At 32.2% G+C, this 26,097-nt stretch overlaps 2 protein-coding genes and 2 non-coding genes across 4 annotated transcripts; all 4 read right to left on the reverse strand.

Moving 5' to 3' along the window:
- Positions 1-1,408: 1,408 nt before the first annotated feature.
- Positions 1,409-1,504, reverse strand: LOC133673610 (small nucleolar RNA snoR31/Z110/Z27). The gene has a single exon (XR_009835023.1). It is a non-coding gene; the product is annotated as a small nucleolar RNA snoR31/Z110/Z27 (small nucleolar RNA).
- Positions 1,505-1,597: 93 nt separating this feature from the next.
- Positions 1,598-1,692, reverse strand: LOC133673611 (small nucleolar RNA R32/R81/Z41). The gene has a single exon (XR_009835024.1). It is a non-coding gene; the product is annotated as a small nucleolar RNA R32/R81/Z41 (small nucleolar RNA).
- A 1,471-nt stretch (positions 1,693-3,163) lies between these two features.
- LOC133672794 (wax ester synthase/diacylglycerol acyltransferase 4-like) lies at positions 3,164-5,550 on the reverse strand. Its single transcript, XM_062093324.1, has 5 exons — positions 5,206-5,550; positions 4,549-5,124; positions 4,068-4,424; positions 3,580-3,717; positions 3,164-3,459 (listed from the first exon to the last, which is right to left on the reverse strand). The coding sequence occupies exons 1-5, from the start codon at positions 5,392-5,394 to the stop codon at positions 3,295-3,297; spliced, it is 1,425 nt and encodes a 474-aa protein (XP_061949308.1). The 5' UTR covers positions 5,395-5,550; the 3' UTR covers positions 3,164-3,294.
- Positions 5,551-7,719: 2,169 nt separating this feature from the next.
- Positions 7,720-22,506, reverse strand: LOC133672933 (wax ester synthase/diacylglycerol acyltransferase 4-like). Its single transcript, XM_062093508.1, has 5 exons — positions 22,195-22,506; positions 21,388-21,963; positions 19,194-19,553; positions 8,239-8,376; positions 7,720-8,112 (listed from the first exon to the last, which is right to left on the reverse strand). Exons 1-5 carry the CDS (start codon positions 22,381-22,383, stop codon positions 7,948-7,950), a joined length of 1,428 nt encoding a protein of 475 aa, XP_061949492.1. The 5' UTR covers positions 22,384-22,506; the 3' UTR covers positions 7,720-7,947.
- Positions 22,507-26,097: the final 3,591 nt, after the last annotated feature.

Consider the following 26,097-nt stretch of genomic DNA (forward strand, 5'->3'; position numbering starts at 1 on the left):
TTATAATATCTACTATTAAAAAAATTGTTTAATTACTTGTAAATATAAGAGTTTCTCTTTTTCATCCCACTCGTATATATTATGAAAATCATAATTCTATTTTTCATCCCACTCATATGAAAAAAACTTGATTTTTCATTAGTAAATTAAATATATTGATTACTATTTTACTTTTCATAATCTCAAGCATGACAATTGACACTAAAATAGTTTATTGTTGGAGTGCCAATAGTTTATTCTTCATTAGCTGAAGTATTAGAAAATGTAAATTCTAATAATCATTACAAACTTTGTTTTTTGTTTATTTTTGTTTATAGATTACAAATTTTTTTTATCAAATCACATTTTATTTTTCATTTTTATTTTCTAGTGAGTTTAATGAAAAACATTAAGAAATATAGAGTTATTTTGTTTTATTATTTATTAATGGTAGGATAATTTTTACATTTTTCTTTTAGTTTTATTTATTTAACCTATATATAATCTCTTTGTATTTAAATTAAATTAATTTCATTTGATTATTTTAATTACATTATACAATATCAATAAAACTCTATTTTTAGCTATAAGTCTAAATATTTTCTAGCTGAAAAAACTATTCAGTTTTGCATAAAACGATTATGGAAAAGATTCTTCAGGTGCTTAAATCCATGGCCGGAAGAAATAATTCTTAATTTCAATCGGCAAAAAATAATGTTTTTCAGCCCAAAATATTATCTTACAGGCAAGAAATAATTCATGACTTTGTTACGGAAAATAAAATGAATAACTAATATTTTATTGCTTTGTGATATTTCTTGTAATTTGAATAGATTCGGGAACCAAGTTGCGATCCAAGTCTTTATTTGAGGGGAAGATGGAAACAAAGAAACAAAAAAAAAAAAGAAATTCTCTTCTCTTATCGACTAATACATGGGCTCTTTCAGACATCCTCGTTTAAATGGTTGATATACTCGCCGAGGCTTTGAGGCAATTGAACTGTACAGAGATTCTAGCAAATTTGAGAGGAAGCGAGAAGATAAATGGGACAAGGGTTAGTTCCCACTTTTGAGCTCGAGAAGGAGCATTAGTCTTAAGAAATCGGACTGGCATTAGTGAGCCTGATAGTTGACAGGCAGAAGTTGTATCAGGCTCGGTTCATATCGCAGAGCTAGTTTTATTTATCCGAAATCATTTCAGTGCAATGCTTCTCATCTTAGTAAATTTGCTGGCCATGGACAGTTCAGATTAGCCTAACATTGGAGTTAAATCAGCATACTTTTAACAGAAAACATTTGCTAATTGCCTTTTCAGGCTCTTTTCAAGCTCTTGTCTCTGATATGGTGTGGCAAAACAAATAATTTATAGTTTCTCGTTTTTAAAGGGTAGCAGATGATAAATCATAAATATTCCAAAGATTATAAATCATAAAATGATCAGAAACGAAAATCTTTCTCATACACAGCACAACATCGTACAGTGTCAGAAGGTGTCCTAAGATTTTCTGATTTCATCATCTCTTTTGTTGGTGATTGAGGTAATAAACTCAAGAAGAACCAAAACCCACCAAAAAAAAAAAATAAAGAGAAGAAAAGCAGCTCGAAGCCAGTTAGAAAACATATGAATCAGAAAGAACGTAGCGATTAAGTAAGTATTTATTGATCATATGAAGTTGATCATCACTCACATAAATTACTTTCATCATCTTCATCTTTATTAACCAAAAGAGAAAAAAGAAGAGAGAACAGAGTGAATGACACCCAGTTAAGCAGATCTGGTTTCTGCGAGGAGGGGAAAGAAAGGAGGTTGTCTTGTAGAGGTGATCACATATGATTTTATAGGGGTGGGACTCAAAACCCTAGAGGACTGACTACTTGTGGAAGCTTTTATTCTCAGGCCATTTTACATTACCTTCTAAGCCCACCAAAGCCCACCACGTTTTTTTGCTTAAACACCAAAGCCCAATCTCTAGCCATGTTTTTGACAAAGTACACTTAGCTACATTTGTTTACTAGAAAATAGATTTTTTTTGGAAAATAAATTCTGGAAAATTGAATTCCAGAAAAGTAAATTATTTTCTGATATTTGGTAATGTAATGAAAAATAAGTTGAAAAATACTTTCCAGTGTTTGGTTATGTCATGGAAAATTAGCTGCAAAATAACTTATTAATATTTTATTTTTCTCAAGTTTATTAAAATAATAAGGAACAAATCTTACAAATTAAAAGTTGAATAAGAATGAAATTAAAAAAAAAATTTCATAAATTATCTCAAATAAAAAAAATAATAATCAAAATAATAGAGATCAAATCTAAAAAATTTTAAAAAATTAAAAATGAAGAAATTAAAATATTAATAATCAACATTTCATAAATTATTTCAAATAAAATAAGTAACAATCAAAAGAATGAGGATCAAATTTGATAGATAAAAAATTTCAATAAAAAAATGATAAGAAAAAAACAAATAGCAATTATAAAAATAATGACTAAAGTTAATATAAAAATTAAATTTTAAGAGATGAAATTGAAAAATAAATATTCAAAACAAAATATATATAGCAACCAAAAGTTTGAGATCAAATTTGATATAATCAGCAAATAATGATATTTCTAAATTTTTCACAACTTCCGGAAAGTGTTTTCCGCTCAAATTTTTCAGGAAAATACTTTCCTGAAAACCAAGCCAAATTTTTCTTTGACTGGAAAGTGTTTTTTATTGACCAACTTTTCTAATAGCAAACAAGCACAAGAAAGTTTAGAAAGTGATTTTCTGGAAACCACTTTTCAAAAAATAAACACAACCTTAAATCTATGTAAATTATAGGAGTATAGTAATAATTGTTTTTTGATGTATTTTTTTATTTAAAAATATATTAAAATAATACTTATTATTATTATTAAATTATTTTTTATATCAATATATCAAAACAATCTAAAAATATAAAAAATATTTTTTAAAAAATAAACAGATTCTAAGAGTATTATCTCCCGCTGTACATGTAATAAGATTAATCTCATCTTAATAATTATGTTATAGATTTTTGCGTATTGATGGAGGAATTTCTTTTTAATCTTACTCTTAATTTGTTTGTTCCTTGTCACAACCCTTTACACAACCTGACAATTGGGTTAATTTTCCGTAATGTTTTTGCAATGAGTAGGTAAGCATTGAAAGGAAAAGGGGATGAACACTATTTTCTTTATTGTAATATCTTGCAGGAATATTTATTGAAGGTCAACGCCAATAATTTTTCATTGATACATATCAGTGCGAAAAGCCGACCGTGCAGATTTTCTTTCTCCAGCAAATCATTAATTGGCCGGCGGATCGGTGCTTGTTCCACATGCAGCCTTGAAAATCATGCCAAATGCCTTGTCTATGTGTGACCTGAGCTTCTGTGGATCGATGAAGTCCTTTTCTACAAGCAAAGCAACTCTGAGCTGTCCGGCATAGCTTACTATTCCAGTCATAAGGCTCTGTATTTGCATCAAAACAAGCCGTTCTCGAGTCAAGTAATGATATTAAATCTTGATTGTTTGTGTGCTGCGTAGAGGACTCAAGAATCAAGATTATTTTCCGATGAAAATTACAAGTACCTGAGGCGACCCTGTCACCACGAAGTATAGCCCCTTGATTGGACTGTTACCCACCGCCAGCTGCTCCATCGGCCCCATTAAATTTGTGATTCCTATGCTTGTATTCTCCAACGTGCCATGTATGTATTGAGATGCTCTCTACAAGAGCAAAGTCCCAAAAAATCATAACATGGAGTGGTATATAGTAGTTAACGCCCACCCACCAAAGTGAGATAAAAAAAAAGAAAAAGGAATAAGAGGTCGTCAACAGGGATAAATTATGATGCGTACTTTCAATATTTATTAGATAACGGATTTTTTTATATTTTTTAAATTAATTATCTTGAATGATTTTAGATCGTTGTAATATATTAATATCAAAAATAAATTATAAAAATAAAAAAATATTATTTAATTTATTTTTTAACTAACAATATTGGTTTGATCCATGATGATGATGAATTAGATGGTGTAATATTGTTTAGACGACAAATATTGCACTGCCATACCTTTGGACCGCTAAATTTCCCAACAAGCTGAAGATACTTGGCGGTGAGGTAAACACCAAATGAGCTTCTCCTCCTCTTGATGACTTTTCTTGCTTTCAAGACAAATTGCAGGGGATTATTCCTAGCCTCTTCATCTCTGAACTTGGGAATCGGTATGTTCAAGAAAGCAAAATGGTTACCCCATGGCAACTCAGCACCAGGTTTTAACATTTCTTGGACCGACCTGTAGCCTCCATGCACTCTTGTGTTAAGCAACACCAATGATGTACTACGTGCGTTGCCTGATCCTTGACTCACTGTTTCCATGTATATCCTAACTCCCAAGAATATTGTTCCAGTAATGACATCATTTAATGTCTGTAATTACCGAGGACCAGAGTTCAACAAGAAAAATAAATGCCATCAATTAAGTACTAAGCTTTGAAATTGAAAAGGGGCCTGAAGATTTGGAAGACGAAAATTGAAGCTGTGTTGATCTTACCACTCCAAGCCTGGCCTTGATTTGTTTGATATGATCAAGAGAGAAAGTCATTGTTGTTATGGAAACAGGAAGAAACTCCACCCCAGAATGCCTGGATCGTATTGGTGTCTTGTCATCCTCGAACAAGGAACTCTTTGCAATGGTTGAACACATTTCTGATAGCGTGTTGTAAACCGATGACAAAAATCTAGGCACTTTCCTGAACATGCTAAGATCTCTGCCATTCTTATTGGCATGCAACTGAACAGAAGGAAATGTCAAGGGAAGAGAAGGATTATCAGCTCTTTTTAAACAAGAAAGGAGAGCTCCCATTAAAGAGATGCCATCACCAAGGGAATGGTGAAACTTGAACACTATGTTACTAGCTGCATGGCTTGTGGGATATTTTATAATGTGAACTTCCCACAATGGCTGGCTTTGTGGAAATTGTTCCATTGCCATTTTTGAAAGATAATCATCAAGGCATTCATCATAAAATTGTGTTGACATTCCGGAGGCGAAAACTGGAACACTGACATGATCTTTGAGCCTCACCTCAACCTTTTTCCATCGCTTTACTCCATCGTTATCTGTAACCTGCATTTTCCAAATCCTCTTTGGTCAATGCTAATGATGAAAAGAAAGGAGAAAATTAAGATACTAACGTGGAAACTGTACCATAATGGAGGAGAAACGAGGATTAATAGGGAGGAAAACATCATTGAGCAATGGAACAGCTAGAGAGTCATCAAAAGGCACTTCCAATTCCAAAACAGCAATGATAGAGAGTGACAGAACAGAGTTGTTCAGAAATTGCCCTGAAGGGCTCACGGGTTCTGATGTTTCTTGATCTCGTAGAAGCTCCATTAATTTGTAGTTTCTGGATCAATCTCTAATTCTCTGTCTACCAAAGCCTATTGTTTGCAAAATGTGATGCGTGGCTAAAGAAATGTGAAGGGTATTGCTCTGCAGGATGGAGCACAAAACCAAAGAAAGAAACACTAAGATGCGTGGCTAAAGAAATGTGAAGGGTGTCATTATTTATAGACGTAAGTTGCAGTAGTGTCTAATCTGAGAAGTTATTATATGAACCCGTTTTTTCATCAAACCAATCATACTGTGATGACGTGGAATGTGTTGGCGACTCAATTATGGACAAGATAGAAAGACAAAGTCCGCAACCATTGAATCTCAAGCCAATTTTTGAGATCAGCCAAGGCCCTGAAATCAGGCTATAAGATTGATGTTAATTGCGAGGGTAGCATGCGTGCGAGTGCATATATGTGTAAATTGCTCCTGTCCCACGAGGAATTGAGTACAAACCATAGAATACCAACTCCCATTAAGTAGTCACGGCAGCTGTTAACACCCCAACTGTCCGGAATTGTTCTAGAGCAGAAGAGATATTGTCTTGCATGGCTAAAACTCAACTGTAATTGAGAGGCTCGAGGAAATGGCTTCGGCTAGAGTGTGAATCCTCGACGACAATGGACAGCATATTTAAGTTTTGGTGTGTTTTGATAAATTAGGTTCCACTTCTTATGTATGTTGTCAGAATTTGGTTGGAAAATGGAAAGAAACCAACGCCAGACAAGGAAAAAAGGAAGCTCTATTACACGTTATTCCGAGGTTTTGATACAACCACGTAATACACATAGAAGTCTCTAATTAGTAACTTCTTGTTGGATCAATGACTAAAAATCAAACAAACACCGAATCAAGATTTTTCTTGAAATATTACAGCAATCTTTTCAAGTGTTTTGATCAGTTTTCACTCAGCCATCTAAATGTTTTGAAATATAATAGAAAATCTCCATATACATTCAAGAAAAATATTACAAACATCTATTAATTTATACACAAAATTCTCTTAATATTTTTGAAATCATTTTTTATTTAAGAAAATGGTTTGAACTCGAGATTTTTTTTATGAGATGGGGCAGAATTATAATGCCAAATTCTCAAAAATCTCCGGTGGTTAGTTCATAGTGTTCATGGCATGCACCTATAATTCGATCGGAAAATCTTGTGACACGCTTGTGGTTAATGTATTAGGTGCAAGTAGGTGACCCATAAGATTTTCAACATAATCATGCTAATGGATGATAGAAATGACAAGAAGCTTGTTCTAAGTTTTTTTTTTAAAAAAATTTCTAGTCTCCTCATCCTGTATTTGAGTTAGTAATTGGGTTAGTTCATATATACTTGTATTAAATAGAAAACAGAAACAGCATGAATGCCAGCCTCCCACTTTTCTGTCCAGTAGTGAATAAATTTATCCTACGTTCATAAAATTATTAATGTCCTAAATTGTATTAAGATTGACAGTCAATCAGGTCTTTTCAGTTGTATTAAGACCAAAACTCTTCCCTAGTTAAGGAAAATATCTTTTTATTTTTGTTTTTTTGAATGTAAAAAATATTTTTGGATCAAGTAACATGTGGATGAAATTTTTTTCTCCAAACGATCTTGACCTGGCATATTCAAGTAAGTTGCATAAATAAGTTTTTTATTTTTTTTATTTTATGAGTATCAAAATTCAAAATGTTTCTAAGTAAAGTTAATGTGATTGATAATCAGTTAATTTCATAATTAATTCAAGCAATTTAATTTATTTATTTTAATAAAAAAATTATCTAATGATTTGATATAAAAAACTTAGATGGTTGATAATTGATAACTAATAATATCTCACAAGTCAAAATAATAATAACTAGTACATGTAAAAATCCCATTTAGGAGCTAATTTTTACAATCAGCAAAGGCCTTCAAGTTAGGTCTATAAGATGCAATTTTTGTTGTTTTAATTATTTCTCTAACTAATTTTGCAATTACTCTTCTTATTTAGTTTTGAATTCTTTTGGTTAGGTTTCTTTTTACTTCTAAATAAAATAATTGATGTTTTATTTTTTTATCAGATATAAAACAACAATGTTTTTTCATTAGATACAGGATAAATATTTCATTTTTTTAATTTTGTTTTTACTTGCAAAATTAATTTTTTTATTTTAAATGATTTTTTGGTGTTTTTAAATTACTTTGATATGTTAATTTTAAGAATAAATTATAAAAAATAATAATAAAAATATTTTAAAAAACAATAAGTAATCCAAAATTCGGATATTTGTCATTTTCATGCTTGCTCGAAATTAAATGATGAAACTGTGGCCATTCATCTACACGTACGGAAACTGTTGGGAAGATGGGGAAATTTATATAATTTAGGTCTCCAAATAAAAGTGCACATGCCTTGTCGTAATCCTTTTACATATCTAGGAATGCTTCAGAACAATGGAGCTTGTGATTTGACACCATGGCACCTGACCCTTCATGCATCGGAAGCTAAAGAGAGACTATTTGTGTAAATATACACGGTGAAAGCGTTAATTAGAACGCAAAACTGCCGGCATGTTTCGATGATTAATTTTCCGGTGGAGAAGTCCTGCGACTGCATGCAGCTTTGAAAATCATGTCAAATGCATGTTCTATGTGTGGCTTGAGCTTCCGGGGATCGACGAAGTCCTTCTCTACCAGCAAAGCCACTCTAAGCTTCCCCGCATAACTTATTACTCCTACCATCAGACTCTGCAATGCCGTACAGGGCATGTTATAAAGATAGGTTGATTTTTCAAGAAAATATAGCTGAAAGGGACGGCATGCTATTGCTGACTGAGAACAGGAAGCAACGTTATATGGTCTTGGCATAAGTACCTGAGGTGCCCCTGTCACCACAAAGTATAATCCTTTAACTGGATGGTTAGCTAAGGCCATCTGTTCAATCGGTCCCATGACATTCGTGATTCCCATGCTTGTATTCTTCATTGTGCCGTGGATGTATTTAGATGCTCCCTGCAGCGAGAGTTGTAGAAAATCATACCATATATAATACCGATAGCAGAATAATTAATATTGATTAGAAAAAGGTGTTTTCCCCACTGGTAGCTTAGTGTGTGTTTGATATTACAGTTTAATTTATTTTTTTTAATGTGTTTTTTTTGTTAAATAATATTTAATTAGTCTTATTTATTAAAAATAGAATAATATTTTCGGTTTAACTTATATATAACTCCTTTATATTTAGGTTAACACTAAGAGCTTATAATATACAGATTATTGAAAATTAATCTAACGTCCTTTTCTATTTAATCTTAATTACTTTAACATGATATCAGAGCTGGTTTTATGAAATGATGCTTAAAATTTTTTTTTGGAGTGATATTTTGTCTTTCGCTTCTGCAAAATTTGGTATTTCGTCAGTTTCTGCAATTATTTTGGTATTTCGTCTACCCTTCAGCTTTTGCAATTTGGTATTTGCATTCAGGTTCTGCAAATTGATTTTATGTTTTGGAGTAATCGTATAATTTTGAGAAGATATTTGTTTAGTTTCTGCAATCTCTGTTCAGTTTCTGCAATTTGGTATTTTGTTTTCCGCTGCTTTTACATTCTGGTTCTCTGTGATTGTTAATTATGGCTACTGAAAGAGATGATTCGCTTTAGTCTGTGAGTGTGAGGTTGGATGGGAAGAACTATTCGTATTGGAGCTATGTAATGCGAAATTTTCTTAAGGGTAAGAAGATGTGGGGGTATGTTAGTGGAACTTATATAGCACCTAAGAATATTGAGGAGGGGGATGCTGTTTTGATAGATACATGGGAAGCAAATAATGTGAAGATCATTACTTGGATCAACAATTCTGTTGAGCATTCGATAGGTACGCAGTTGGCGAAGTATGAGACAGCAAAAGAGGTTTGGGATCATCTGCAAAGGTTATTCACACAATCAAATTTTGCAAAACAATATCAATTAGAGAATGACATACGAGCTCTTCATCAGAAGAATATGAGTATTCAAGAGTTTTATTCTGCTATGACAGATCTTTGGGATCAATTGGCTCTTACAGAATCAGCAGAATTAAAGGCATGTGGTGCCTATATTGAGCGTAGAGAGCAGCAACGATTTGTACAGTTTTTAACAGCGCTTCGCAGTGACTTCGAAGGACTTAGAGGTTCAATTCTGCATCGTACTCCACTACCTTCTGTTGACTCTGTTGTCAGTGAGTTATTGGCTGAAGAAATACGTCTTCAGTCTTATTCTGAAAAGGGAATTCTTTCTGCTTCAAATCCTTCTGTACTAGCAGTACCTTCTAAGCCATTCTCTAATCATCAGAACAAGCCTTACACAAGGGTTGGCTTTGATGAGTGCAGTTTCTGTAAGCAGAAAGGTCATTGGAAGGCTCAGTGTCCTAAGTTGAGACAGCAGAATCAAGCTTGGAAGTCTAGCAATCAGTCACAATCTAATGCTCATCGACCACCTCAGGGTTATAAACCACCACACCACAATACTGCAGCAGTAGCTTCCCCAGGCTCTATTACCGATCCTAATACTTTGGCTGAGCAATTTCAGAAGTTTCTCTCCTTGCAGCCACAAGCAATGTCTGTTTCTTCCATAGGTCAGTTGCCTCATAATTCCTCAGGTATGTCACACTCTGAATGGGTCTTGGATTCTGGTGCTTCCCATCATATGTCTCCAGATTCCTCATCTTTTACCTCAGTGTCCCCTTTGTCCTCCATTCCTGTTATGACTGCTGATGGCACTCCCATGCCCTTAGCAGGTGTTGGTTCTGTTGTCACACCTCACTTGTCTCTCCCTAATGTTTATCTTATTCCAAAACTCAAATTAAATCTTGCGTCTGTTGGTCAAATATGTGATTCTGGTGATTATTTAGTCATGTTTTCTGGTTCTTTTTGTTGTGTACAGGATCTGCAGTCTCAGAAGCTGATTGGGACCGGCCGTAAGGAGAATGGACTATATATTTTGGATGAGTTAAAAGTGCCAGTTGCTGCTGCTGCTACTACTGCTGATTTGTCTTTTTTTCGTTTGAGTCTTTCATCTTCTAGTTTTTATTTATGGCATTCCCGTTTAGGTCATGTTTCATCTTCTCGTTTGAGATTTTTGGCATCCACAGGAGCTTTAGGAAATTTGAAAACTTGTGACATTTCTAATTGTAGTGGATGTAAACTGGCAAAATTTTCTGCTTTACCTTTTAATCGAAGTATTTCTGTTTCATCTTCACCATTTGATTTGATTCATTCTGATGTATGGGGACCTTCTCCTGTTTCCACAAAAGGAGGGTCTCGATATTATGTCTCTTTTATTGATAATCATACTCGTTATTGTTGGGTTTATTTAATGAAACATCGTTCTGAATTCTTTGAGATATATGCAGCTTTTCGAGCTCTTATCAAAACTCAACATTTTGCTGTGATCAAATGCTTTAGATGTGATTTGGGTGGGGAATACACCTCTAATAAATTTTGTCAAATGCTTGCCTTAGATGGAACCATCCACCAAACTTCATGTACAGATAATCTTGAACAAAATGGTGTAGCTGAAAGAAAACATAGGCACATTGTTGAAACTGCTCGTTCTCTCTTATTTTCTGCCTTTGTTCCTAGTGAGTTTTGGGGAGAAGCTGTTCTTACTGCTGTAAGTTTGATTAATACAATTCCATCTTCTCATAGTTTGGGTCTATCTCCTTTTGAAAAGTTATATGGGTATGCCCCTGATTATTCCTCATTTAGAGTCTTTGGTTGTACTTGTTTCGTTCTTCGTCCTCATGTAGAACGTAGTAAGCTATCCTCTCGATCCGCTATTTGTGTCTTTCTGGGTTATGGTGAAGGTAAAAAGGGGTATCGTTGTTTTGATCCAATAACTCAGAAACTTTATGTGTGTCGTCATGTTGTCTTTCTTGAGCATATACCTTTCTTTTCTATTCCATCCACTACTCATAGCCTGACAAAATCTGATCTTATTCATATAGATCCTTTTTCTGAGGATTCTGGTAATGATACCTCTCCCTATGTTCGATCAATTTGTACTCATAACTCTGCAGGTACTGGTACTTTACTCTCTGGCACACCTGAAGCTCCATTCTCATCTACAGCCCCTCAAACTTCATCTGAGATTGTGGATCCACCTCCACGTCAGTCCATCCGCATTTGTAAGTCCACAAAACTACCAGATTTTGCTTATTCTTATTATTCTTCATCATTTACTTCCTTTTTAGCTTCTATTCATTGTCTCTTTGAGCCCTCTTCCTATAAAGAGGCAATTCTTGATCCGCTTTGGCAGCAAGCTATGGATGAGGAACTTTATGCTTTGCATAAGACAGATACTTGGGATCTGGTTCCTATACCTCCTGGTAAGAGTGTTGTTGGTTGTCGTTGGGTGTATAAGATCAAGACTAATTCTGATAGGTCTATTGAGCGATACAAAGCTAGGCTGGTTGCAAAAAGATACTCTCAATAGTATGGTATGGACTATGAGGAGACATTTGCCCCGGTTGCAAAAATGACTACTATTCGCACTCTTATTGTCGTAGCTTCGGTTTGTCAGTGGCATATTTCTCAGCTTGATGTTAAAAATGCATTCTTGAATGGAGATCTTCAAGAAGAAGTTTATATGACACCCCCTCCTGGTATTTCACATGACTCTGGATATGTTTGTAAGCTTAAGAAAGCATTATATGGTCTCAAACAAGCACCTCGTACTTGGTTTGAGAAATTCTTTATCGTGATCTCGTCTCTTGGCTTTGTTTCTAGCAGTCATGATTCTGCTCTTTTTATTAAGTGCACTGATGCAGGTCGTATCATTCTGTCTTTATATGTTGATGACATGATTATTACTGGTGATGATATTGATGGTATTTCAGTTTTGAAGACAGAGTTGGCTAGACGATTTGAAATGAAGGATTTGGGTTATCTTCGATATTTCCTGGGTATTGAGGTAGCATACTCACCTAGAGGTTACCTTCTTTCTCAGTCGAAATATGTTGCAGATATTCTTGAGTGGGCTAGACTTACTGATAACAAAACTGTAGATACTCCTATTGAGGTTAACGCAAGGTACTCTTCTTCTGATGGTTTACCTTTGACAGATCCTACTTTATACCGCACTATTGTTGGGAGTTTGGTATATCTCACAATTACTCGTCCAGATATTGCATATGCTGTTCATATTGTTAGTCAGTTTGTTGCTTCTTCTACTACTGTTCACTGGGCAGCTGTTCTTCGTATTTTACGATATCTTCGGGGTACAGTTTTTCAGAGTCTTTTACTTTTATCCACCACTTTCTTGGAGTTGCGTGCATACTCTGATGCTGATCATGGTAGTGATCCCACAAATCGCAAGTCTGTTACCGGGTTCTGTATCTTTTTAGGTGATTCTCTTATTTCTTGGAAGAGCAAGAAACAATCTATTGTTTCTCAATCATCCACCGAAGCAGAATATCGTGCCATGGCATCTACTACCAAAGAGATTGTTTGGTTACGTTGGTTACTTGCTGATATGTGAATTTCCTTTTCTCATCCTACTCCTATGTATTGTGACAACCAGAGTTCTATTCAGATTGCTCATAACTCGGTTTTTCATGAGCGCACTAAGCACATTGAGATCGATTGTCATCTTATTCGTCATCATCTCAAACATGGCACCATTGCTTTGCCTTTTGTTCCTTCTTCCTTGCAGATTGCAGATTTCTTTACCAAGGCGCATTCCATCTCTCGTTTTCGTTTTTTGGTTGGCAAACTCTCGATGCTTGTAGCTGCCGCATCCTGAGTTTGAGGGGAGATGTTAAATAATATTTATGTAATCTTATTTATTAAGGGTAGAATAGTACTTTCAGTTTGACCTATATATACTTTATTTGTATTTAGGTTAACACTAAGCATTCATAATACACCGATTATTCAGAATTCTAGCCTCCTTTCTCTATTTGATCTTAATTAATTTAACACTCATAACTGTGCAGGTACTGATACTTTACTCTCTAACATACTTAAAGCTCCATTCTCATCTACAGCCCCTCAATCTTCATCTAAGATTGTGGATCCACCTCTACATCAGTCCATCCACATTCATAAGTCCACAAAACTATCGGATTTTTCTTATTCTTGTTATTTTTCCTCATTTACTTTCTTTCTAGCTTCTATTCATTGTCTCTTTGAGCCCTCTTCCTATAAAAAGACAATTCTTGATCCGCTTTGACAGCAAACTATGGATGAGGAACTTTCTGCTTTACATAAGATAGATACTTGGGATTTGGTTCCTCTACCTCCTGGTAAGAGTGTTGTTGGTTGTCGTTGGGTGTATAAGATCATAATGGGTCTATGGAGCGATACAAAGCTAAGCTGGTTGCAAAAGGATACTCTCAACAATATGGTATTAACTATGAGGAGACATTTACCCCTATTGTAAAAATTACTACTATTCATACTCTTATTGCCGTAGCTTCAATTCGCCAGTGACATATCTCTCAGCTTGATGTTAAAAGTGCCTTCTTGCATGGAGATCTTTAAGAAGAAGTTTATATGGCACCTCCTTTTTATATTTTACATGACTCTGGATATGTTTATAAGCTTAAAAAAATATTATATGGTCTCAAACAAGCACTCGTGCTTGGTTTGAGAAATTCTCTATTGTGATCTCGTCTCTTGGCTTTGTTTCTAGTAGTCATGATTCTATGTTTTTATTAAGTGCACTGATGCAGGTTGTATCATCATGTCTTTATATGTTGATGACATGATTATTATTGGTAATGACATAGATGGTATTTTAGTTTTGAAGACAGAGTTAGCTAGACAATTTGAAATGAAGGATTTGGATTATCTTCGATATTTTCTAGGTATGGAGGTACCATACTCACCTAGAGATTACCTTCTTTCTCAATCAAAATATGTTGCAGATATTATTGAGTGGACTACACTTACTGATAACAAAACTATAGATACTCCTATTGAAGTTAACGCAATGTACTCTTCTTCTGATGGTTTAATTTTGATAGATCCTATTTTATGCCGTACTATTATTAGGGGCTTGGTATATCTTATCATTACTCATCTGGATATTGCATATGTTGTTCATGTTGTTAGTCAGTTTGTTACTTCTCCTACTATTGTTCAATGGACATCTATTTTTTGTATTTTGCGATATTTTTGGAGTATAGTTTTTCAGGGTCTTTTACTTTCATCCACCTTTTTCTTGGAGCTGCGTGCATACTCTGATCCTGATCATGGTAGTGATCTCACAGATTGCAAGTCTGTTATTGGGTTCTGTATCTTTCTAGGTGATTCTTTTATTTCTTGGAAGAGTAAGAAACAATCAATTATTTCTCAATCATCCATCAAAGCAGAATATCATGCCATGACATCTACTAGCAAAAAGATTGTTTGGTTACTTGCTGATATGAGAGTTTTATTTTTTCATCCTACTCCTATGTATTGTGACAACCAGAGTTTTATTCAAATTGTTCACAACTCGATTTTTCATGAGTGAATTAAGCACATTGAGATCGATTGTCATTTTACTCGTCATCATCTCAAACATGTCACCATTATTTGCCTTTTGTTTCTTTTTCCTTGCAGATTGTAGATTTATTTACCAAGGCGCATTCCATTTCTTGTTTTTATTTTCTAGTTGGCAAACTCTCGATGCTTGTAGTTGTCACATCGTAAGTTTTAGGAGAGATGTTAAATAATATTTATTTAGTTTGATTTATTAAGGGTAGAATACTATTTTCAGTTTAATATATATATATATATATATATATATATATATATATATATATATATATATATATATATATATATATATATATATATATATATATATAACTCCTTTGTATTTAGGTTAACACTAAGAGCTTATGATATACAAATTATTTAGAATTCTAGTCTCCTTTTCAATTTGATCTTAATTACTTTACCATTTTTCACTTGAAAGTTATGAAATTAATGATTTTTAGGTATTTTTCAATGATTTTGATGTCTTGTGGTGAGAAATAAAATAAAAAATATATAAAAAACATCATCTTGATGTATTTTTAATTAAAAAAAATACTTTGCACCATATTACAAGTCACACACATAATACTAGGGGTGAGCATAAAAACTAAAAAATTGAGAAAACTGAAAAAAATAACCAAAAAAATCAAACCATGAAAAAAAACCGATTAAAATTTTGAAAAAACTAACCGATTCAGTTCGGTTTTATAAGCCTGAAACTGAAAAAACAAACCGAACCCAAACAACAAACCAGAAAAAAAGAGCCAAACCAAAAAAACCGAGCCAAACTGGTTGAACCGGTTTTTGTACTAAAAAATCAAACCGAATAGAAACCGGTTGATTTGAACCGGTTTCAGTTTTTTTTAATTTTGGTTTGGTTATTTGGCTTTGATAAAATCCGAATCGAATCGAAAATAATCACCCCTACTTAATACACCACGTTTGACATTAAAACGACATTGTTTTTTTAGGAAAAAAAATTAATCCATAACTAAAATTGAATCTATGCAGGTCTCGTGTCTAGAACCTAAAAACTAGAAAAAGTTTGTATTATTTAGGATCCCAAGCATTGAAAATGTTATTATGGATTGACAATGTCTTGTTCCTAATTAAAAATGAAGTGAGAAAGGCCTTGGATCGATGTGTATGATTTTCTAATGAAAAGAAGAAGAAGAAGAAGAAGAAGAAGAAGAAGAAGAAGAAGAATCCGAACTGAACCTAGAACGTGAACAAAGAAAAAGGGCTAGGTAAGCAGGTAACATAAGAGGCTAAACCCGAGACAATTGGCCTCATTACATTTGTTTGATTGGTGAGCCGATTTGGGATCCACTAGATATGTGGCTCGAGCTACGCCGCGGGTTAATTTTTTTGCATAAAAAATATCAAAAAAAGCTAAGATGTAAAAGTGTTAGGTTTTTCTGCAAAGCTATACTGAACATTGGGTTTGTCTGCAATGCCTGACCCAAAAGTAATATTTATAATATTAATAATAATATTAAACTTGCATGACCCAAGTTTAAGTGAGTTTGGCTGCAACACCAGACCCAGAGCCTTGGATATGAGTTTGGCTGCAAGGTCGTGTAATAAAAGGGTGATAATTAAGAAGGAAAAAAAATTTAATATTACAAAATAAAATTAAAAAAAATATTAATTGAAAAGAAAAAAACAATAAAGCAAAGCTTTATTCAAATGAATAGTGCTTTGCAAGGAGGGGTATAGTAAAATCCTCTTATGAGATCACAATAATCTAATGAACGGTAAACAAAACAAATCATGAAGTTTAATTCTCAATCAAATCAATATTAAAAGATGAAATTGAAAAAAAAACTAATTAAGAAAAAGAAAAATAAATCTGAATCAACTGGGTTAACCTGCTAAACTAGGTTAACTCGTCAAACTTGGGATCCATGTTATGAAAGTGTGATAACTAAATAGAAAAAAATTAATATTAACAAACTAAATTAAACAAAAAAAGATTAATTAAAAAGAAAAAATAAAAAAAAAGCAATAAAAAAAACTTATAACTAAAAAGCATCTGCCTTTCACTATGGATTTGCACAATGCAATCCACAGTGAAAGGTTGATATATTTTAGTTATAGTTATAATATCAAAAGATAAAATTGGAAGGAAAAAACTAATGAAGAAAAAGAAAAAAAATCAGAATCAACTCGGTTAACCCGTCAAATCAGGTTAACTTGTCAAACTTGAGATTCCTGTCATGAGAGTATGATAACTAAATAAAAAAAATTAATATTAATGAACTAAATTAAACAAAAAAATATTAATTAAAAAAAACATAAAAAAAACCTATAGGTAGAAAAAAGTCATGAAAAAAAATCTGAATTAACTAGGTTAACCCGTTAAACTTGGAATCTGTATCATGAAAATTTGATAACTGAATAGAAAAAAATTTAATATTAACAAATTAAATTAAATAAAAAAATTAATTAAAAAGAAAAAAAAAGAAAGCAAAAATACAAAAAAGAAAAAGAAAACTAAAGACATCAGCCTTTTCACTATGGACTGCACTATGCAGCCTACAGTAAAAGGTTGATGCCTTTTAGTTGTAGTTAATTATAATATTAAAAGATGAAATTGAAAGAAAAAAAATCTGAATCAACTGAGTTAACCTACCAAATCAGGTTAACCCGTCAAACCTGGGATTCGTGTAATGAAAGTGTGATAACTAAATAGAAAAAAATTAATATTAATGAACTAAATTAAACAAAAAAATTAATTAAAAAGAAAAAAAAAAGAAAAAAAACCTACAACGTAGGATCCTTGTTATGAAAGTTTGATTACTAAATAGAAAAAAGTTTAATATTAATAAATTAAATTCTAAAAATAATAATTAAAAAGCCAAAAAAAGCCAAAAAAACCTATTAAATAAAAAAAAGATTAATTTAAAAGAAAAAAAACTAAGGAAGAAAAAACCTATATGAAGAAAAAAAAAACAATGAATAAAAAGAACTGAGTTAACCCTTGAAATTAGGTTAACCCGTCAAACATGGAATTCGTGTCATGAAAGTTTGACAACTCAATAGGAAAAAAATATTTTACGAGTTAACCAAGAATTAGCCGGGTTAACCTATCAAACTCGGGATCCATGTTATGAAAGGTTGATAACTAAATAGAAAAAAAATTCAACATTAACCAACTAAATTAAACAAAAAAAAAGATTAATTAAAAAAAACAAAGGAAAAAAAAACTACAGGAAGAAAAAAAATAATGAAGAAATTTTTTTTTGAATTAACTAGGTTAACCTGTCAAATCTAGGATCCGTGTCATGAAAGTTTGATAACTAGATAGAAAAAAAATTTAACATTAACAAATTAAATTAAACAAAAAAATTAATTAAAAAGAAAAACCAGAAAAAAATTCAGATTAAGCCGTCAAATCCGAAATCCGTGTCATGAAAGTTTGAGAACTAATTAAAAAAAATTTTAAGATTCACAAACTAACTTAAACAAAAAAATATCCTTTAAAAAAAAAGCAAAAAAAATCCTAAAGGCATCCATCTTTTCATTGTGGACTGTACTGTGCAGTTCATTGTGAAAGGTATAAAAAATAATAATAATAAAAACAGCTCAGCATTTCACTATGGACAGCATTGTGCAGTGCACAGTGAAACACTAAGCCGTTTTAGTTATAGTTAATTAGTGAAGGCCACTACACCCATAACAAATAAACATTTTTATTTTTGTTTTTGTGTGCCGAAAGTTTTTAAATTCAGTCCGACTCATGACCTGGTTCAAGAATTGAGTTACGAGTTGAAGAGATTGATTTGATTCAATTAAAATAATATTATTTTATTTTTTTAAAAAAATTAAAACATCCTTTTGAAATTAAAAAAAAAAAATCAAACTAGGTTTTGGATCGATTGTGTTGGCGAATTGACCTATTGAGTTAACTAAATTATACCGAGTCAACTTTCATCTTGTTTTTGTAAAACTTAGCCCGGGCCTAGTTTCAGATTGACCAGTTAGGCTGGATTTAAGTGTTGTTTGAGATTGTGTTTCATGAAAATTTATATTTTTGCTTAAGATTATTTTTAATGTTTTAAAATTATTTTGATGTGTTAATATCAAAAAATAATTTTTTTAGATGAAAAAAATATTATTTAAATATATTTATAAGCTAAAAACACTTTAAAAAACAACCGTTAATATAATTTTAAAATAAGATTTAATAACAAATTCTATTAATATATACTTGAAGTCTTTTATATAAAGTCTTTAACGTTTAGAGTGATATTCAATTCAAGATACGAGATTTATAAACAAGTTAAAAGAAAATAATAGTAATAATAATTAAAAAAACCATACCTTCGCACCTCTGAACTTGCTAACAAGTTGAAGGTACTTTGCCGTGAGGTAAACAGCAAAAGAGCTCATCCTCTTCCTCCTTATGATTTGTCTTGCTTTGAATACAAACTGGAGAGGGTTTTCAGCCCCAGATGCATCCCTTAACTTGGGAACAGGTATATTCAAGAACGCAAAATGGTTGCCCCATGGCGAGTCAGCATTAGGTTCCACCATTTCTTCGATTGACTTGTAGCCTACAAACATCCTCGTGTTTAGCAACACCAATGATGTAGAGTTTGCATTGCCAGATCCTGGGCTCAATGTTTCCATGTATAATCTTGTCCCCAGGAATATTGTCCCGCTAATCACATCATTTAGTGTCTGTTAATCAAGGAATATGGATAGCATAATTAACCTCTCTTGTATCATTATGTACCAGCGCCAAACAAAGAGCAGAGACATTTCTAAAAGCTTCTCCTGTATGAAACGTAATATCAACAAAATGGCTTAATTAACAAGATTCATTAATGCCGGGAAGGAACTGAGAGAGACGTTGCCTTAATGGCATAACAAGAGTCATTAATGCTGGAAAGGAACTATACGAGACTTTACCTTCGATTGCTTTTCCTTTTGACGTCTAATTGCAAGCGATATTAATGGTGAAGAACATGAATTGGCCCTTTCAATCCCCTAATATTTCTTTGGAACTTGTGTTCCATTAATTATTAAGGGGCCGGTAGCTTATCAAAAACAGTTGGAAGTTGATGATCAGTCACGAAAGCTACATCCTGCCTTGACCACTAGTTGGTCGAGGCATTAATAAAAGTGTATATGACCTCACAAAAAATCCTATACATCATTCAGTTTAAACATTAAATTTTGAAAAAAATAGAAAAACAAAATCTAAAAATCAGAAAATTTCTTTGAGTTCAGAGTCAAGGGAGTGCTCATATCATTTCCATGGAATTTTTTTTTTTATGAAAAAAAGTAATGGAGTACATGCGGTGAGTTAACATGTAGTTGATCCAAGAAAAAATTAGAGAGGAATTGATTTTATTTTATTTAGTTAAAAACTTGAGTTGATTTATGATTCAATTTGTTAAAGAAAAGAAATCTGACAAATATAAAAAATATATCATTATTTATTTGGTCTCTAAATTTTTTTTGATAATTTCATTGAAAAAGAAGTTGATAAAATTACAAGTAAAAATAAAATCCTCAACAAGAAATTAACTGATAATATTATTTTGTCAAGAATATAATAGATAATTAAAATACAGATGGATGTAAAGTATAAGGATAAAGTTGAGTAATTATTTAGTGGTGAATTGAAATAAGAGTTTTTAGGTATGCTTTGATTAATAAATAATAATGAAGATACATAAAATGTTGGCTTAACTCATCATTTTATCTTTATGTTTATAATTGACTTTTTCAATTTTACATATATTTAATAAAATTTCAATTTGAAGTATGTTTGGTGGATCCTACTTGGTTGGATGGATTGTAAGACTCATTAATTTTCTATATATTAGACATTATTTAATAGTAAACGAGTCAGACGACGTTATCAATATGATAATTAATAACAAACATATCAAAATAAAAAATTATTAACACCTGTATGAAATTGAATTTCTTAGAAACACATAGATCGATAAAATGATAGGTTAAGGCTAAAATATTCGTAACTATTAAGATTGAAGTAGATAGATAAAGGGGTAGACTTCAATTTAATTTGCTCTTATAGATTGATTAATGTCAGTGTTCAATTTTTATCCCTGCAGTTTTATGTTTTTGCAATGTGACTCTTCTACCTTTTGGAAGTTCCAATGTTATCCCTAATCATTAAAAATCCTGAACTTTCATTTTGTTTTCAGAGTTTTTTTCCTTCTTTAATAAAAATATTTTCAAGTGTTTTTATGAGACATTATAATATATATATAATTAAGGATTTGGGAGGGAAATGAGAGAAATTAAAAGAAGGGAAAAGACATGATAATAATACGTACGACGAAGCTAGTTTTTTGTTCGTTATCTAGTGGTAATTAAAGCTTTCTAAGAGCCATAGGGGTGACATAGTAGGGGAGATTATAAACTATAGGGATATAAATAGAATATCGATGAATTTCTTAGGGCAAGAGTATAGTTTACGTAGTAGATAAAATTAAGCAAAAGCGCAGGATATGTATAAGTGAAAAGAAGTTGATCTTACCACTCCAAGCTTGCTCTTGATCTGCTTAATATGATCGAGAGAGAAAGTCATTGTTTCTATGCCAGCAGGCAGAAACTCCACTCCATGTTGCCCAGATCGGATTGGTGTTTTGTCATCCTCAATCAAACAACTCTTTATAATGCTCGAAGAAAAATCTGATGCGGTGTTGTAAACTGTAGAGAAAAATTTATGAACAGTCCTGCACATGCTGAAGTTTTTGCCATCCTTATTGGTGTGCGATTGAGTAGAAGGAAATGTCAAGGGAAGAGAAGGATTATCAGCTCTTTGTAAACAAGAAAGAAGAGCTCCCATTAGAGAGAAACCATCACCAAGTGAGTGATGAAGCTTGAATATCACATTACCAGCTGCATGACTTGTGGGGTATTTTATTATGTGAATTTCCCACATCGGTCTGCTTTGTGGTAAATGTTCCGTTGCAATCTTCGATAGATAATCATCAAGGCATTTGTCGTAAAATTCTGATGACATTCCGGCGGCAAAAACAGGAACAGTTACGTGGTCTTCCAGCCTCACTTCAACCCTTTTCCATCGTTGTTCTCCATCTTCATTTGTAACCTGTGTCCAAATTCTCATTGCTTTATATATGCAAACATTAATATAAAGTAAGCAAAGGATTTTAAGTTGATGAAGGCCTTCTATCATTATTTCCTCCCCTTATTCTTTTAGTAGGTCAGCGTTCAAGATTGATGTTACTTTAATTAATATGGAATTGAAAATTTTCTTTGAACTTGCATGCAAATTTGTAGCAATAAGAGATATTTAGGGAGAAAAAGAAAGAAAGAGCACCATGATGGAGGAGAAACGTGGGTTGATAGGGAGGAAGACATTTTTAAGCAAAGACATGGTCTGGGAGTCATCAATAGGCACTTCAGTTTCCAAAACAGCAATAACAGAGAGTGATAAGACAGAGTTGCTCAAAAATTGGCCTGCTGGGCTGACAGGTGCTGATATTGCTTCTTGTACAATATTCTCCATTATTAATTTGTACCTGTATGATTTCTCTCTTGCTACACTTGTGGGTTCTGAAGTATATTGCTTTGCAAAGTATGGAGAACAAAAGTATAAAATGAAAGACTAATCCTGTGGACTGAATAAGATCCTGAGGGGCCGGATTATATCTAGAAAATTAATTCAGATAATCACAGGAAGTCAAGATGTCCACGCGCGTACTAACTAACTAAAACCAGCAGCAAGCATGTTAATTTATTTCCAAACCTTCTCTCTCAGCATCATCTATTGCTTTCTATTTTATCTTAGACATGTAATTATTAATATAATAACTACTAAAAGTTTATATAATTATTAATTTTAAAATCTGTAAAATTAGTTGAGTGTACATATATTGATCTGCACGTTAAACTAAACTAAAACAATGTTGAAAACATTTTAATTTGTAACAAAAAAAAAAATAGAAAAGGAAAAACTGTCATTTTTAACAGAACAAAAGGACTAATATTGAAAGATGTACAGATCTATTCATGTACTGATCAGGTATCCATGGAATATTTATAACTGGAAAGGAATTTCTGTTAGCATGTCCTTTAATAGCTAAAAAGAAATTATGATATAACTAGTTGTAGCATAGGAGAAAGTACGTAAGATAAATATAAAGCAAATTAAGAGAGAAAAAAAAAGAATGAAAATAAAAAATAATAATTTGAGAGCAAAATGAGAGAAATATTGTCATCAATATTGGAATACCTTTTTTCCTGAGTAAATTTTGTGTGCGAATACATTGACTGATTTTAGGGAATGTGTAGTTTCTGCTTCTTAATTAACTTGCTCTTGTGCAAGTGTTCGTTTTTTTTCTAAACCCAAATATCAATTACTGAAAAATTCTTTTAATTCATGAAATTTAATAAAATATTCTATAAATAATAATTTCTTTACAATATCATTCAACTATTTCAACCACCAATTATATCTCACCACCACACAATCATCTCCCTCTCCATCATTACCATCACTACTATTATTTTTTATCATCATCTTTTTCTCTACCACTATATACTATTATTATTTCATCATGCACTATTTTTTCCTTCATTGTTAATATTAGAAAATATTTTAAGAAATTTTTTTTAAACAAAACATAAAAAAATATTTTATATGTAAAATATTTTAAGCAAAATAATTACTCTGTCCATGCATTTAATTACTCTTAAGTCTTAAGGTCCTCTCCTTCTTGGCACTACATAAATTTAAGGTCCTACGAAAAAGAAGTTTTGGCACCATAACAACAGCTTAACATCAATGCCACCGTCGACTTTGTCGGCCGGAGACGTGTATTATTCTAGCACGCTAAACAATGGAAATATTTGTGTGAACATTACCAATCTGTCAAATGATAGCAATACTTTTGTCATTGAACTAAGGACTTTTTTTAATAAATAAAAAAACAAGACACAATTTAATAAAACTGTTGAGAGAATGATATGAATTGAAAAAATATTGAGGAAGTAGCATAATTTGAATGTAACCATATTTCTAAATATTAATTTTATATAAAATTGTTATTTTCAATAATGGATATTTAGCCATGTTAAACCATGTTTTTTGAAAATTAATTAATCTTAGCAAAAATCACTCAAAATCTTATAAATATATATCCAATAGCAAATTAATTCAGGATTCAATGAAAAAAAAAAGATGATAAGGTGATGCAATAAAAGAAAGAAATAAAGAGGGGGAAATGAAAAGAAATAATAGGTTACTGAGGATATATTAAGGATTTATTTTTGACATACTCTGTATCATTAGAAAAATTTAAACAAGAAAATTCTAACTACACATTAAAAGATCACCAAACAAGGTTTTAATTAACTCTATATTAACCTTAAATAGAATCTCTAATCAATTACAACATCTAAATAATAATACATGATATTTTAAGATATGATTTATATAATTTAATTTAATAATGTATTACATAATTATATAAATTATATTTTAAATAATTATTAAGTGAAATTATATTATTTTCAAATAATTTTGGAGCAATCATTGGCACTTGTACTTGAAAGACCGTAAGAATGGAGATGCATAGAGCTGGGCTGTTGAAGTACTGTCCAGTAGGGCTCACTGGCTCCAAAGCTTCTCCTTTCTCTAGCTCCATTCTTGTTTTCTTAACAAGAGATGGACAGCCTGAATACTTTTTGCTATATATCAGCGCTTATTTATTATCATTAGGCTCGAGCCCTGTAGGGTTTGTGGGATTTATGTTTTTTGGGACTAGTACTGACTACTGAGGCCTTCGGTGGTCACAACCAAGATAAATTTTTTACTCATGTTTCGTATGTTACAATATCATGCTATGCCATGAAATTGTTTTCTTTTTCCCCTTAAAATAAATGAATCAATGATGAACATTAAAATGGAGATAATTATTAGTAATAATAAAAATAATAATATTACTGAATTTTTTTTATTTATAATATCATAAAACAGTACGTAGTGTAGTAAATGTGTTGTTGTCCGAGAGCTGAGTACTTTGATCTAGGAACTAATTTATAATTTAATTACACTATTAAACATAAAAATAAATTAATTCTCAAAGCCCTATTTCGCTAATAAAGCAAGTGGTAGCTGGAGATGATTTAGACATTGTTTGTTTTTACATTTTAATAGATATTTTTTAAAAAAATTGAATTTTTTTTATTTTTAAATTGATAATAACACCATCATCAATTTAATTCGATAACAACCCACCTTAATTAATTAATAGATGAACCATACGAAGTCATTGAATAGTCAGAAACAGAACCAAATTATGAAGCCAGTTGTAGGAATTGATGGGCTGAACATCAGAATAAACAATGATCGATGTACGTAGTGGAGCCTGAAAGGACTTCATCTTGAAAACAACACTGATTTTAGAAGTAACCACTCAATATAATATTTATTTGGACAATCTAGCCACTCTTATTTCTAATTAAACCTCCCATAAATGAAGCATCATTGATGATGATGCATGCTCTTCTTCTTTTAGTCCACGGTCCAAACGGAGTGAATTGAGTGTCAATCTTGTTGTAACCCAATTTTGGATCCACCAAGATTTTCTCGAATGTTATTTTATTTCTATTATTATTTATAAAAATCCAAAAAAATTAAGAAAAAAGTTTAAAAATTCAAAAATATACTTTTCTCGAGTCAACCGCATCTTTTCATCAAAACCGAGTCCACCGGGTCAATACGAGTCAAACCATGTCGACCAGGGTAAAAAATGAGTTTCGGATCGTTTCGGGTCAAAACCGTCATTTTTGGTCAAAACCGAGTCCACCGGGTCATTACGGGTCAAACCATGACGACCAGGGTAAAAAATGAGTTTCAGACCGTTTCGGGTCAAAACCATCATTTTTGGTCAAAACCGAGTCCACCGGGTCAATACGGGTCAAACCATGTCGATCAGGGTAAAAAATGAGTTTCGAGCCGTTTCGGGTCAAAACCGTCATTTTTGACCAAAACCGAGTCCACCGGGTCAATACGGGTCAAACCATGTCGACCAGAGTAAAAAATGAGTTTCGAGCTGTTTCGGGTTAAAAACCATCATTTTCGACTAAAACCCGGTTCACTGGGTTGATACCCATCAAAAGTTTTTTCCCGGTGTTTAAAATAATTTTCTGTCATTAAAATGGATTTTTAGTGGTTGAATTAGGTTTTTTCTAATACTAAATAGAGTTTTTTTAATTT

The sequence above is a fragment of the Populus nigra genome, chromosome 14, assembly GCF_951802175.1.
Source record: "Populus nigra chromosome 14, ddPopNigr1.1, whole genome shotgun sequence".
NCBI lineage: Eukaryota > Viridiplantae > Streptophyta > Magnoliopsida > Malpighiales > Salicaceae > Populus > Populus nigra.